Source organism: Canis lupus, chromosome 1, assembly GCF_011100685.1.
Source record: "Canis lupus familiaris isolate Mischka breed German Shepherd chromosome 1, alternate assembly UU_Cfam_GSD_1.0, whole genome shotgun sequence".
NCBI lineage: Eukaryota > Metazoa > Chordata > Mammalia > Carnivora > Canidae > Canis > Canis lupus.
This window is the reverse complement of record NC_049222.1, coordinates 122,449,783-122,466,390: the sequence shown is the minus strand read 5'-3', so window position 1 is coordinate 122,466,390 and position 16,608 is coordinate 122,449,783. Positions and strand designations below refer to the sequence as shown.

The window sequence follows — 16,608 nt, the reverse complement described above, 5'->3', positions numbered from 1 at the left end:
AGGCTGCCCCCTTTTGTTTTAAAGAAATACTAATGCAATATAGCAAAAAAAAAAAAAAAAAAAAATTCCTGTTTATGGATTTTATTTATTTATTTGAAATTTTTATGTAGAAATACTCAGTTTGTTGCAGTTTATTTCTATTTATTGCTGTTTTTATTTTAAGAGCCTATAGTCCATTCCTTCTTTACAAAGAGCTTATTAAGAAGACTTGTAATATTTCACTAGTTTTGTTCCTAAACCTTTGACTTCTTTTATTTTTTATTTTTTTATTTTTTAGAGAGAGCGAGTGAGTGTGTGCTTACACAGGCAGGGCAGGGGGAGGGGCAGCATGAAAGCGAGAGAGAGAATCTTAAGCAGGCTCCATGCCCAGTGTGGAGCCTGATGTGGAGCCCCATGTGGGGCTTGTTCCCAGGATCCTGGGATCATGACCTGAGCCGAAGGGAAATGCTTAACTGACTGAGCTACACGGGGGCCCCTAATTTTTGATAGTTTAATTTCATTGACCAACCCTATTTTATTTCTCTTATTGTCATGTATTTTACCTCTACATCTGTTTTTAACCCAGAAACATTAGGATTATTATAGTTTTAAACATTCTGTTTTCATGTTTATTTTATTTTAAGCTGGTAGGTTGTTGACTCCTTCCCCCAACACTTTTATTTTTTATTTTTATTTTAATTTATTTTTATTTTATTTTTTATTTATTCACGAGAGACACAGAGTGAGTGAGCGAGCGAGAGAGGCAGAGACGCAGGCAGAGGGAGAAGCAGGCCCCATGCAGGGAGCCTGATGTGGGACTCCATCCCCGGTCTCCAGGATCACGCCCTGGGCTGCAGGTGGCGCTAAACCGCTGTGCCACCGGGGCTGCCCCCCCCAACACTTTTAATATGCCATTCTGTTATCTTTTGACTTTTCTTCATTTGTTAGTTTTCTGTCAGTCATTTCCTTGTCTGAAGAATTTGTATACTTTTTCTTTTATCTGCTTTAGGATTTTTGCTTCATCTTTGGTCCTATCCTCCTTTGCTCTGTATGTCGATTTAGATACTTTCTATTAAAGTCTGTTCCTATTCACAGTCCTCTTTTCCTATGTATCTAATCTGCTAGTAAACCTACCTACTAAATGTGTAGTCTCAGTTATTGTATTTTTTATTTACAGAACTTGTTTTCACATTATTTAAGTGGACTCTGGGCTTCTAGAATTGATGTCTCCAACCTTTGCTCTATTTTCATGAATATATTTATTCTAAAGTGTCTTATAAGTGTAATATGTAAATCAAATGAGGGTCTCTTTCTGTTGTTTATTTTTACTCTTGGTTTTTCATCACCTGCTCTCCTATTTTCATAGGCTGCCTTGTAATTGTTTATTGTATGCCAGACATTGGAATGAAAAATGATAGAGACTCTAGAAGATGTTACAATTTCAAACATGAGAAAGTTTTCTTTTAGCATCTAGTTGAAAATTTTTTTGATCTCTTTGAGTATTGCTCTTATTCCTAGCGTGTAGCACTCCTAAGGTATAGCTCTAATTCCTTACTGAGTATGTCTTTTTCACAAATTAGATAAATCATGTATGTGTAATCCTTTTTCTCTTCTATTTTATTGTAGTATTTTCCTATAGTGGCATAAATACCATATTGTCTTGCTAGGCCTTGGTATCTAGTAGAAAATTCTTTTAACTTTGTTCATCTTTGTGATTGCCTTTACTATTCTTGAGCCTTTGCTTTTTCATGAATATTTTAGAATCAGTTTTTCGGTACTTAATAACTTGTGGTTTTGTTTAGTATGCAGAGAATCTAAGGATTAGTTGGGGGACTAATGACGTTTTTACACTAAATTTTCTAATCGATGAACATGGTATATTTCTAGTTCTTCTCTTGGTATTGGCTTTTTTTTTTTTTTTAAGATTTTATTTATTTATTCATGAGAGACACACAGAGAGAGAGGCAGAGACAGAGGCAGAGGCAGAGGGAGAAACAGGCTCCATGCAGGGAACCTGATGCGGGACTCGATCCCCAGACTCGGGTCATGCCCTGGGCCGAAGGCAGGCGTTAAAATGCTGAGCCACCCACGGTCCCCTGGTATTGGCTTTTAAGTATATCATTCTTGTATGTATTTTACATTTATTCCTTGATATTTGTTACTTTTAATTGCATTTTATAATTGATTTGTTGTTTGTTTTTTGCTGATATGTGGTCACATGCTTGATTTTTATATGTTGACTGTTACATCTATATTCTGATAGTTTGTGTATAGATGTATACAGGCATATTGTCTGAATAATAGTTTTATTCTTTCTAGTTATTTTATTTCTTATTGATTGATGGATGACCTTTAATACAATGTTGAATAAAAGTAGTGATAGTAGGCTTCCTTATCTAGTTCTGCGTATCAGGGAAACAGCTTTAAATATTTTATCAAACAAATGATGTTTGCTTTAGGTTTTTTGTAGGTAGTCTTTATGAAAATAAGGAAATGTTCTCTTGTTCCTAGTTTGGTCATTTTATCATGAATAGATGTTGAATTTTATTGCCTGCTTTTTCTTTGTTGAGATGTTAATGCACTGAGTTAATGTCATTTTTAAAATACTGAAACACCATTGTATTTCTGGAAAAAAAGTCCCATTGTTATGTGTTTATCTTTTCATATAATGTCAGATCAAATTTCATATTTTGTTATGGCATCTTGTGTTCATGAGGGATATTAGTGTGTAGTAGTTTTTGTTTCGTTTTGTTTTTGTAATGATCATGTTTGGTTTTGGTGTCAGGGTTATATTGGCCTCATAAAATAACTCATTTTTGTGCACTTTATAAAAAAAACTTGTGTACTACTGGTATTGTTTTGTAACTTAAGTGTTTGAAATAATTTATCAGTGAAGCTGTCTAGACCTAGTATTGTCTTCCTGTTGATATTTTAAAATATGGTCTTAATTTCTGTTTGTAAAAGGACTATTCATATTTTCTATTTCTGATTGTGTCAGTTTTAGAAATGGGGTTTTAGGGAATTTTTCTTTATGCGTTTTCATATTTATTGGCCTTGGGTTATTCATAATATTACCTTTTTAATATCTACAGATTTGGTAATGATATCCTTTTAAAAGTTCCTTTTACTTGCAATTTGTGTGCATGTGGTTTTCTCCTTGATTCCTTGATTTGTCTTTCTATGAGTTTATCAGTTTTATCAATCTTTTAAGGAGCAATTCTTGACTTTTTTCTTTAGTAAGTTGAGTCCCTTTATCATTATTTGTTTTAATCTTCCTTTTAAAAATTTCCCTTTGGTTATGATTTTTTTTTCTAGCTTTTTGAGATGAGAGCTGGTAGAGATGAAATCAAGTCACTGATTTTTGCTTTTCATTGTAACATATGCATTTTGAGTTTTAAGTTTTCGTACCATTTACCTAAGGTGATGATTTCGTATCTACGTATACTATTTTGTGTATTATTTTCATTGTCATCCAATTAAAATATTTTCTGATTTCTATTGTGATTTGTTCATTGGCCCATTTGGAAATCTGTTAATTTCTTAACATTGAGTATGACAGTGTATTTACTTCTATTCTGGTCAGAGAACACAGCTTACAAAACTGAAATTTAGGACTTACCTTGTGGCCCACTATATGATCTGTTTTAGTCCGTGTTCCATAATTTACTTGGAAAGAAAATGAGTTCTGCAGTTTTTGAGTTTTTTATGTTTCTTAGCTCAAGTTGGTTACATGTAGTGTTCAGTATTTTATATCCTTGGTGAGTTTTTTTATTTGCTAATTCTGTCAGTTGCAAAGAGTTAGTTGTGTATTAGAATTTCCACTAGGGTTGTGAATTTATATTTTTCTCTGTTTTATCCATCCTTTGTTCTATACTGTTTAAGGTTGTGTTGTTTGGTGCACACAAATTTAATACTGTTATAACTTACTGGTGAGTTGATATTTTTATCATTCTAAAATATTCATATCTCTCCTGATGCTTTTTGTTTTCAAGTTTTTCATTGAGTATTAGTATGATTACATGAGCTTATTTAGGTTTTGTTTCTTTTCATAATATATCTTTTAAGTTCAATCTTTTAATGTTTAGCATGTCTGTTTATAAATAGCATATAGGGCAGCCCCAGTGGCTCAGCGGTTTAGTGCCGCCTTTGGCTGAGGGCGTGATCCTGGAGATCCTGGGATCGAGTCCCACGTTGGGCTCCCTTCATGGAGCCTGTGTCTCTCTCTGCCTGTGTCTCTGCCTCTCTCTCTCTCTCTGTGTCTCTCATGAATAAATAAAATTAAAAAATAAAAATAAAAAAATATATAAATAGCATATAGTTGTGGTTTTAAAACTTCAGTCTGAATACCCTTTTATTTAGGCTACTTAGTTAATTTCTATATTAGGAGGTTATTGAAATACTTTCATTCTGTCACCCTTCTACTTGACTTTTTTTCTTTTTAAAATTGGAATAAAATATGTCTAACATACAATCATTTGAATAATTGTAAGTGTACATTTCAGATACATTATGTACATTTAGATTGTTTTGCAACCATTCTGACCATTCATCTCCAGAACTTTCTTTATGTCATAAAACAAACTATGCATTAGGAAGTAACTCTGTTATGCCTTCCTCCATGTGGTGGCAACTACTATTTTACATTCTGTCCATATAAATTTGACTACTGTAGGATCTCACATAAGTAGACACTTACAGTATTTGCCCTTTCGTGACTATTATTTTACTCAGCATAATGTCTGTAAGGTCTACCCATATTATAGTATATTTCTAAACTTTTTTAAAAAATTTCTGAACTTCCTAACTTTTAAAGGCTGAATAGTATTCCCTATTGTATGTATACATTGGATTTTGTTAATCATTCATTGATGGACATGAATGAATAGCTTTAACCTTTTGTCTATTGTGAATAATGCTGCTGTGAGTGTACAGACATATTTGAGACCTTGCTTTCAACCCCTTTGGGTCCATAACCAGAAGTGGAATTGCTGGATCGTATGTAATCCTGTGTTTGATTTCTAGGAACCACCTTAGTGTTTTCCATGGTGGCTGTGCCATCTTACATTCCCACTGCTGGTGCACAAGAGTTTCAGTTTTCCTGCATCCTTGCTAACACTTGTTTCCCTTCCCTTCCCTTCCCTTCCCTTCCCTTCCCTTCCCTCCCCTCTTCCCTTCCCTCTTCCCTTTCTTCCGCCCCTTCCTTTTTTTTAAATTTTATTTTATTTTTATTATTTATTTTATTTTATTTTTATTTTTTTCTTCCGCCCCTTCCTTTCCTCTTTTCTCCTCTCCCCTTCCTCCCTCTCCCTCCTTCCTTATGAGCCATCCTAAGGAGTGTGAAGTGGTAACTCCTTGTGGGTCTGTTTGACCTACTTTTATGTTCTTTTTTCTCTGCTTTATTTATTTGTTTGTTTGGTCCTTCCTTTGATTTAATCAGATGTGTCATACTGCATTTTCTCCTCTCTGTGAGCTCATTTATACTTTTTTTTTTTTTTTTTTTTTTTAGCTGTGGTGATAAGTAATATATATGTTAGGGTTAGGTATGCTGTGTACTTTATGCTGTAGCTCTCTACTATCCTTTTTTACTAGGGTAATTTTTCCTAGAAATCACAACGACTATTTGTTGTTATTCATCCTACTTGCATTATTGCTTTCATGCGTTTTAATTCTATTTTAAGCACAATACTATATATAATTGTTCCATGTGATCAATACTGATTTACCTTTATTTTTTAAAGTTACCTGTGCAGTTGCCCTTTAGTTCTCTCTGCCTTTATGTTACTCTAAATAGCCACTGTAGCACTTTTCCCCAGCTTCTTTGGAATGTAATTGACATATACCATTCTATTAACTTAAGGTGAATAATACATTGATTTGATATGCTTATATATTGCAGAATGATTATCACCTTGGCGTTAGCTAGCAGCTCCATCACATCCTGTGATTACCTGTAGTATTTCTTTTAGTGAAAATTTGTTGAAGAATTCTTTTTTGTGTGGAAATGTTTTTATTTTTCCTTCACGTTGGAGGATCTATTTGCTTTACAAAATTAGAGATTTTCAGTTATTTTTCAGCACTTTAAGATTTTACCTTATTTTCTGATTTCCATAATTTTTTGTTGAAGTTTGCTGTAGCTTCTAGTTGCTACTTTGAAGGCATTGTATTTCCTCCTTGCTCTTTCTTCTTGCTGCTTAGAGAATTTTCTCTCTTGGGGGGTGTTTTCATTCATGTAAGTATATTGTTCCTTGATGTAATTTTTTTTCTCTTGCTTGAAGTTCTTGGAGCTTCTTAAATGTAGGCTGATACCTTAGAAAATCTTGTCATGGTAGGGTCAAATACTGCTTCTATCACATTTGCTCTTTCTTTCTGGGTTTTAAGTTATACAATGTTTTACAGGTCTCTTATTGGTCTTTTCTGTATTTTCAGTTCTTTTGTTTTTCAAATCTTTGGGCTTTAATTTGGTTATTTTCTGTTGACCTATAATGAAGCTCAACTAGACAGAAATGATGATAAAGATGATAATATAAATTAAGCCTCAGATTATGAACCTTTAGATGACAATATCCTCAATTTTCTCAAACTCAGCAGTCAATGGTCAGTATACAAAACTAATTCAAAATGGATCAGTGATGTAAGTACAAGAGAAGGAGACAAAATGGTATCTCTGGTAAAACAGTAGGCATGCAAGCTGCAATTCAGGCATTATTTCACATTCAGAAATACAGGTCACAATCCCCAATCTGCAATTCAGAAGTCTAAAAAGCACCGAAAACAAAGTTATGCCTAAGTATGTGGCATATTCATTTGTTGACAAACTGATTGGAGCTGATTTGAGTGAGGCACTTATTCCACTTACTTTGAATATTCATATGTTTTGTTGCCGGTGTTACTGTATTTGATTCAAAGTGGGTTTCATTGGGGGTTGGCTTTTCATAATGTATATTATGTGTACTGTATTACTTTGTTATGAAAGTTCTAAATTGAGAAACATATCTACTCCTGAGGTTTTTGGCTAGGTGATGGTAGATCTGTACTTTTTAAAAAGGTCTTGATACATGCTTACCGTATGGCAGGTGAGTACATTGATGAATTAAGTAGACATGGCCCATAATAACTCATTAGGCTTTCAGCCAGTACAGTTAGAGTTTCCTGGATTCTCAATTCAAGTAATCCTAAAAACAGAACCCTCCAAACATCAGAGTCTTCATTTTTAGACATATTGCTGGATGCATATGTTATCAGTCTCTAATATTTCCAGTGTGACAAAACTGTATCTTTATACAGGGTATTATGAGTAATAACTGAAAGAAAAAAAAAAAAGCCCTAATTTGTAGGTGGAACCATGAAGGGGGTGGGATGTACAGTACCAAAGCATGTTAGATGTAATCTAGTATTTGTGTATAAAGAGACTGAGTTCGAATGTGAGAGTGCATTAGGAGCCTGTGTAGGAGAAAACCGGGGTAAATGTAAAAGGATTAAGGTGATCATTTTGATTCCATCCTAACTACATTTTTGAATAAGGACATTTAAGTGTTATTAACAAGTGGCTCTATATAATTGGAGTTAAACTTTTGGTAGCAGTTTTGGTAGTTTTGACTTTCAGCATATTTAGAAAGTAAATTCATTTGAAATTTTTATGTAAAAATACTCAGTTTGTTGCAGTTTATTACTATTTATTGCTGTTTTTATTTTAAGAGCCTATAGTCAATTCCTTCTTTACAAAGAGCTTATTAAGAAGACTTGTAATATTTCACTAGTTTTGTTGAAGTACACTCTCTGTATACTTTGCTAATGACGTTTATACGTCTATGTAATTAACTGACAATATGTCCTTGAAGAAATTATTTTCAACCATTTAAGTAATTGTCAGATAACAGTACATGTGTAGTATCCATTGGTTTTAGCCACCGCTGATACTTTTTCCTTTTGATTCAGCAGCAGCTTTAAAACTCAAAATTGGACGGTCTGTCTGAAGACAGTCTAACAAGAGCAGTACATTGTATAAATTTAGACAGCTCTGATTAATACAATCCTCAGATTATTATTCTGTGTATCAACCCGTACAGGGAGAATTTGAAATCGAAATAGAGTTAAAGGGGGTTTTAGAAGTGAAGTGGAGCTTTTTTGAGAGAAGTATCATTGGAGACTTATGCAAGCATACCCTTTCAGGCTTTCTGTTCCAGTCTAATTTTAACGTGGCACCGTATTTAACAGGGAAGACTCACGGGTGGATGCCCCCTTGTGGTCTCTTACCAAAATAAATAGCACAAATGGAAATAAATAATGGGGATCTTATACAAGGTAAATCATTCATTTCTTCCTCTATAAAATAATTTTTAGAAAGTTACTTCTGAGGAAAAATAGCAGAGGAATTGTTATTTCCATGTTCCATGTATTTTATTGACTTTAAAATTGATCAAGTATTACTTTAACCTTCATAACAGAACTTGCATGTATGTTAGCTAGACACTGACATAAAGGAAAGGAGATTGTTGGGCTTGTTGTCTACCGTTGTCATCCTGGGCATCTAACTCAGTAACAACTGCCTCAAAAATATGATGAGATGTGATAGTAATTAGAGGCCTAGCCTTTCTCCTTCCCCCCGCCCCTCAATGCACAGGAGTATATGGGGCTTGGGAAATCTATTTATAGTCACTTGACCTAAGAGCTGTATGAGGCATCAGAAGAAATGAGGGTTTTTATTAGACAGTTGGTGAATTCAAGCTTATTTGCTTTTACTGACATTCGTAAGATCTTTATGTGTGCATGTGGGTTTGTGGATGAAGTGGAGAAGTAGCAGCAGCAGTCAGTGTTTTACAAAAGAAAGACCGTAGATGCAAATAGCTGCTTTTCTTCTGTTACCCAGTAAGATGCATGATGGTTGGAGATAGTCCAATCCAGTGAGTATGGGCTTTGAGGTTAGATAGGCCTGGTTCTAAAACTGATTTGATTTCATGCCAGTTCCTGGGCAGAGTTGCATAATACTGGATAAGATACTTCAGTTTTGAACATGGGTTTCTTTGCTTTAAGGAGAGGTTGTAACCCACCTTAGTGAACTGTGGTAGCTTGATTTTCATCTTATGAAGTCTTGGCATATACCATTGTTACTACTCCTAGGGTAAGGCAGTTTTGAATTACAAAGTGCATCACGGACTTTCTCACTACTGGGTTGTTGGTAAAGACTCCTAATGATAGAATGTATCTTAAAAAGTGATAAGTCAACTCATAGTCCTTTTTCTTTGCTGTGGTCTTAGTGCTGTGCTACTGCATAAGCACATATTTTATTTATAAGTTTCTGGCTCTAAGTGCGATTATGTCACATTAAAGAATTTACTAGGTCAATTATTTTAATAGTTGAAGCCTACTAACCAATTCTTTTTATGAAAATGATTCAGTAAGATTTTTTTCTTCAGGAGTAATAGTTGCATGTTTGGGCAGGTTTAACTTAAAAAACTATTATTGTTGCTTGGTAGCCATCTTACTTTTAAAAGCTTCTGTGAAGGACAACAAAGTAATGAAGTGCTTTTTGTTGTTTTGCTTTGTTTTTCAAGAGTTTCTTACAGAAGCAGGTTCATTTTATTTAATACTTAAAGGAATTAATCTGAGTCCATTTTCTGAAGGAAAATTAGATACTTTTTTTTAACCCATGCGGATTCCACTTTAAATAATCAGATTTTTCTTTCTTCTAAAATTTTCCTTGACAGTTGAAGTTGTAGAAATTTACTAATATTTTCTTTTGAATAACTTGCTGTAAAAGACAAGAGAACTAGAATGATCCTTCAAAATAAACAGTATAACTGCTTGGGTTTAAATGGTTTTGGGAAGTAAGCAGGCTATAAAACTCATGTAAACAAAGATAACTGTAGTCCTATCAGAAAGCTGTTCTAGGTATTATCATACCTGCCTCTCTCACCTTTTCCTTTATTTCTGATGCTCAGAATACAGAGCCTATACCTTTGTTTTCACCTAACTGAAGTCTCTGTTGTTCTAAATCCTGAAAGTAATTAATAAAGACTTTAATGTAAAACAATATTTTGATGGTGAAAATTTGTTAAAAATTGTGAAATGGATTTTTGTTTTTTTATCCTTTAATATCTGTTCTTGGGGAGACTACTTTAGGAAAGGGAAGGGGGTTAGGGGGTAGGGTGGGGAAAAGATAGCTAAAGCAAAGTGGAGACTAGACCATGGGGCGTGATGTAAGAACACATGCCATTCTACTAGGGACTTGTTTTTTTTTTTTTTTTTAGGGACTTGTTTTTTAAACATAAAAAGCATATGTGCCAAATTTACATATTTACTAATTAAAAAGGCTTCCTGGAAACATTAAGTAGACTATCTTCTATAACCTTTAACACTGTCACTAATGGATATTGCTTAGAAAATTTCATCGAAGGTCCTTTAAATAATGTAAATGATTATGAATATGTAACTAGTTAATATGCAGCTACGAAAGGATTATCATGTAGAGGTTAATGAACATTCTGCTCTTATGGTTTGCAGGGCTTTTCTTTTTGTGCTTTTGGCTCACTTCATGCTTGGAAACACATGCATTGGGATTGGAAAGCATCCTGACTGTTTTTTGGGTCTCATCTTTTAATGGGGTTGTTAAAGAGGAACTTTATGAAAAGGATTTCATGAAGATTTTTTTCTTTTTCAATTTACATTTAATTCTGTTTGTCTATTTTATAATTACTGCCAAATCAGAAACAGTGAAATGGATTGATGTAGTTTTAGCCTGGTTCTTCCAGATGTAAAGTCAGTACTCTATTATATATTACCACTGTTATTAAGTGTTGCTATGTGATTGATACTTACTGAGAGATCTTCATTCTAAAACGGACTTTTTATGCTGAGTTAATGTGTAGTATGGTTGGGTATCTGATTACAGCATGTATTTTGATACAGGATTGCTGCCTTAGTATTTAAAATGTACCAAAGGAGGACATTTATTTCAGGAATTAAATGTTATAATAGGAATTTAGTGACAGCCCCCCCTCCCAAAGTCTTGTGATTTTTGGGTGAAACATTGAGCAAGAGAGACAAGAGGCAATATTGGTGTTTAGAATGGTGAACTAAAGCAGTGTGTTTCAAACCAGATGATGCTGCTGTCTTTTTCACATGGCCTTGTATTGAGCATTTTGGCTTGTATCCCTTAGTTTCTCTGTATCTCAAATGGTGTTGTAGTATTTGAGATTTTTGTTTAAAATTTTTATTAGTGGGCAATTTAAAAACAATTCATGATCTTTGATAACAGTGTTATTTTTAAAATTGCCATTCAAATGTCTCTTTTCCTCATTGGTTAGCGTTGTTCTCTCCCTCCCCTTCCCCTCAATTTTGAGAATCTGCTGAACTGTCTTTAAGGAAAGCAAATAACTTTTGTACTTAATTTTATTGTTTCTGTATTATAAACATAGTTTAAAATGGCTATTAAGTGCTTAAAATTTTACCATAATTCAGTGAGGGAACAAATGGGCTGTTCAGAGCATCTCTTTATCCCAAGTATTTCTTCTTGAAAATGTTAGTAGAAAAATATCACTGAACTCATTTTTAATGCGTCAGAATAAAAATTACAGGTGAAAACATTTGGAGATATACTGACAAAATAAAATATTTTTACTACTGTCATTTTTTTTTTTAGTGATGAAATGTTGATGTTGCATTGGTTTTTTGTTATTTATAACATTTGCGTATTCTACAAAATATGTAACATTGAAAGCAGGTCTGTAGATTGTACAAAATACTAGTTATCTTATATCATATGTCACCTAATAGTTATGAAGCGGGTTTTGTAGCAAAGTATGAATCGGAAGGCTGTAATTTGTTCTGCAGTTATCAGCTTGCATTAGGGGGTTATGATAAAGTGTGCTGCTTAAAAACTAACAGTCACATCTCTGTGCATTTGACAAATAAAAATGTATACTGAGATGCTATTAAATCTGTAAAGCCACTGTTCTAGTTTTCTGATACACTGATTTTGTAGCTTTGTGTATAGCCCTGTTTTTTCATGAGTAGTTATCTGTTTTCATGACAGGTGGTCACTAACTGCCAAGAGAAAATCCAGCATTGGTGAGTGAAAGATGGTTTTATATTATTTCTGAAATACTGATGGGGGGTCATCTATTTGTATTTAAATAAAGTATATTATTATTATTTTTTGTAACCCGTAATTGAATTCTTCTAGTAATCTCCATTTTGAATGCTTTTGATACTAATTTATATTGTCCTTCACCGTTTACTGAATTATGTGTTCCCTGATTTCCTGAAATTGTGTCACCATTTGTGTTTATTCTAATTGCCTTCTTTTTTCCTTTCTTTTCTTTTTTTTCAAATTAGAATAATATTAATATCATTATAAGGTGGCAACTGAGACGTTTTTGAACCTGGTTAATTGCAGAGGGCTGTATTTGGGGAATATTCGTATATTTGTAGTAGAATAATAATTTGAAATCAGTTGTTTTAAAATACTGATGGAAATATCTACATTTCCCTGAAGTTTGAAAAATCTAATTAATTGCCTACATTTCTGAGCTTTCTTATGGACTGTACTTTTTTCAGAGTGTAGAGAGAAAGAAAGCATATCTATTTTAATGTGCTAATCTTTAGTTAATAGGACAATGCTTGGTAAATAACATACTTTCCTAAGTCTTCTGAGAAAAATGCTCAATTTAATGGTGAATAAAATCTTATATTATGAGTTGTCATGAGGTATAGCTGTTGATCTTACAGATATCAAATTACAATATATCCATGCTGTGTTTACGAAGATTTTACTGAGAGAACAACAGGAGCTGTCTTGATTATTGTCTGCAGGGTTATTGCAAAATCATGGTAACTGCCCCTTTAGTGGTGAGATTAAACCTTTGGTTATACACCATCAAGCATATAATATTTTAAATTTATTTTAAGAGGCTTTTTCTTCATGCCTGAGAGATCTCCAAGGAAATAATTTATAGTTAGTGTATATCAAATGTTTTTTGGTTTAAATGCACATAGGCTGCAAGCGGTGGATAAGAGTGAAAATCGGTACAATCTGTACACATCATCTTATTAAATTCTGACTATTGGCTTGCAGAAAATAATCTAAAACTAATAATATCCACTTTATAAATAAAAATTCAGGGACTTCATTAATTTTCAATAAATGCAGTGTTGTAGTTGCATCTACTGGTGGTGTAAGTCTGTCAACATTTCCATGATGGACATTCGCTTTTCATTATATATTCAGTCCAGGTTGAAACTTGAAATTCAAGTACTTGGCCAAAGAATTAACCATTCCCCTTTAGCCCTCTGTTTCCCACTAATTTGGCCAAAGTGATCTATTTTACAAATAATTCAGGGGAAATTTTATTCATGTGGACTTCTCTCTATTAGTTTGGTAAGAAATTCAGGAAATCAGTAAAAGGTTGGATTCACTAAGGACAGATACTAATTGAAGCAAATGTGTGAATAACTTGCTTCTGGTTTGTTTTGCAAGACTCTTTCCCTGTGAGACTGAAAATTCCTTAAGGCCGAGGGACATGTGTTCATTTTTTTTTTTTTTTTAATCCACAGCACCTCCTACTGTGTTTGGCATAATATAGGCACTTAATAAATGTTTGAGTAAATGACGACCAAAGATATATAATTATATATAACATTTTAGTTTGCAGATTCTATAGCTGTGCCCAAGCCCTGGTAACCATTGACAAATAGAAATAGGACATTTATTTCAGAGCAGGTTAATGTGACTCTCAATCTCAGTTTCCAGTTTTCCAAAGCTTTCCAAACTAGAGAAGCTTAGATATTTACCTACACCTATCTTAAAGTAATATAGTACCTTATTTATACATTCAAAAATTAAAATAATTTTTCCAGTTAAAACTTGCTTTTTCCTCAGAATCATTTCTATTAGGGCTCAGGAAACAGACTTTTCTGTTTGTTTTTAATGAGGATCTGATATTGCTAGAGTCTAAATGGCCAGTGAACTCACCAATTTATTATATTAAAAAACTGAAACCAAAGTATCTCCATTCCTCTGAAAGCCAGGAAATAGCTATCTGGGAGCATTGTGGAATTCTTGTGATATTTTTATTCTGTTAATTCTACAAACAGTGATTGAGTTCCTACCATATGCCAGTATTATGTTGCTGTTTGGAATTGAACGACCCTGCCATGGAGGAATTCATAGTCGAACACTAAACAGGGAAATCACAATAATTTTGTGCTATTTGCAGAGAGCTAGGAAGGAAGAACAGAAGCTGGAATGCTTCTTAAGGGTGTCTTACATGCTGCTTTTAAAAGCATGTTGCTTTTCAGTTTTCTTTAGCCCTGGTTTTAGCCCAGTCTAAAATACAATTCACATAGCTAAGCTGCCTTCTTCATGAGATACACATCAATAGAATAAAGAAATGCAAAATATGATTTTTAAAAGATGCTTTCTTATGCTAGTGATGTTTATACTTGTTTGTGCAATTTTAAAAGATTCTTTTATTTAAGGGACAAGTAATGAACATTGGAGGCTCCTAAAATGATATTAAATTTTTTAAAAAATGTAAGGCAGGAAGCAAAAATATTTATAGAAAAGTAGGAGTAAAAATGGCCTGGGGCAAACAGGATCTGCGCCAAAAAAATGACTTCCAGAAAATTAATTCCAATTCCAGAACTTTGGTGAACGAGAAACATTTATAATATTTGTTTAGTTAATAATGAATAATAAGGAGAGATTTGAGCCTAATAGTTGAGAATTTGTGCAACACTTTTAGAGCTAATAGTGGTTTTCAATTTAGTGAAGATTAAAAAAATTTAACACAAACTGTTTTTTCTTAAAATCCTTTTTACTTAACTCAGGAAATAAGGTATTATAATATCCACACAGTATTTTCTTATTAAAATATGGATATACTTCCAACTGTTTAATCCACCAGGGCTTGATTATTCTGTTTGTAGATTATCTGTAATTTTTTATCTTTTTAATTCTTCCCTAAAGAGCATGGGATTCAGAGTCACAGACCTACATTTGAATCCTGTCATTTACTAACTGTAACCTTGGGAGAATTACTAAGATTCTCAGTTTTTAACTTGTAAAGTGATGATACTACTTAAGTTGAAGATTGAGATAATATCTATAGAACACCCAGACTGACAACAAATATTAAAAGTAGCTCTGAAATTTTTTTTGAAAATTGTAATTGTCATATGAATAAAGAAAACAAAAAAAACTTACCAAGGCTTTATAAATATTCCTGAATATTTTGTATTCATGCCATTATCTTCTTTTATCCTGATGGAGAGATGGCTTTTTAAGCAGTATTATTAAAGCTTTACGTTAATGTTTTTAGATAACTTTTTGTTATGAAGAATTTCAAACGAAAGGTGTGTGTGTTGTGAATCCACATGTACCCATCGCTCAGTCTCAGTAATTATCAGTGTGTGGTGTCATCTGAGCTGGTGCATTTCAACAGCCTATCCCACTACCCCCTTCCCTCACCTATGGTGCTTTTGCAGTGCACCTGATAACATATTCCATGTGGAAATATTTAAGTATATGTTCTTTAAGACCTGAAACTTTAAAAAAATTATACTAAAAAATTTAAAATTTGGCAGTGTATTTATATAGTTCAAAATTTAGGAATTTCTAAAAGGTATAAATGGAGTGTAGTTTTTCTCCCACACTTATCCCCAGTTATCATTATAAAGTGCTTTTCTGCTAGTCCTTTATAAATGTTTCCAGAAATTGTTTGCCTAAAGGATGTGTATGTATATGTGTGTGTGCATGTGTATTCATCCATATATTTTTATAGGTTGTGCTCCCACCCTTTCTGACAAAAATGAAATCAGGCTGTATGCTGTTCATTTAATTCATCCTTGGAGATTGTTCTCAGTTATTAGTTAACTCTTATCCTTTATTTCATTTCGTGTCAAATGTCCAAGGTTTAGAGTTACCAAATAAACTTTGGTACTGGATTTTTAAAAAATAAATAATGGCGACCTTACTAAGACTATGGTTTTACAACGCAAAATATATCCTTCCTAAGCTGTTACATCCATTATTAAGTGTTCCTTAATAAAATTACTCCAAAACTTAGTGGTTTAAAACTACAACATTTTTTTGTATATGACTTTGTGGATGTGCCAGTAGGGCTTGACTTACCTGTGTTGTTCTGCTACTCTTGTTTGGGCTCATTTGCATGGTTGCAGCTTTTTGGTGGCTGGGGCAGCTGGGCTGTCCAGAATGGCCTTATGCCCAAGTCTAGTGGCCAGTGCTGGTTGGTAGCTAGGCCTCTCTCTCCATGTGCTCTTCTATCGGCTCACTTTACATGATGATCTCAGGGCAGCAAGAATGGAAGCAGCGAGGCCACACTGTATTGGTCAGAGTGGGAAATGACTCCAGTTGGTGGGAGGAGTGAGGAAGAATTTATGGCCATTTTTAATGCATCACAGGTACTTACTCTATTGACTATATCCCACAAGAAGAAAGTTACATTACTTCTGTTGATTTGTGAGAATCTAATGAAATACGTGTATGGCACATACACGTCATATTTCTGTTAGGCGTTATTTGTTATAAACTGTATGCATATGAATTATAAAATCTTCATTGTCTTGTTTCCTTCAGATTATCTTTAAAGAGTTTTAAGTAGTAAAGATATC

The 16,608-nt window shown here is 33.5% G+C and overlaps 1 protein-coding gene across 3 annotated transcripts in view; it reads left to right on the top strand.

Annotated features, from left to right (window-relative positions):
* Positions 1-16,608, top strand: part of URI1 (URI1 prefoldin like chaperone) — an 83,632-nt gene that overhangs the window by 26,341 nt on the left and 40,683 nt on the right. For all 3 annotated transcript variants that reach the window (XM_038529532.1, XM_038529531.1, XM_038529533.1), the window contains one exon: positions 12,011-12,045. In XM_038529532.1, coding sequence (XP_038385460.1) covers positions 12,011-12,045 — 35 coding nt within the window. The remainder of the gene's footprint in view (positions 1-12,010; positions 12,046-16,608) is intronic.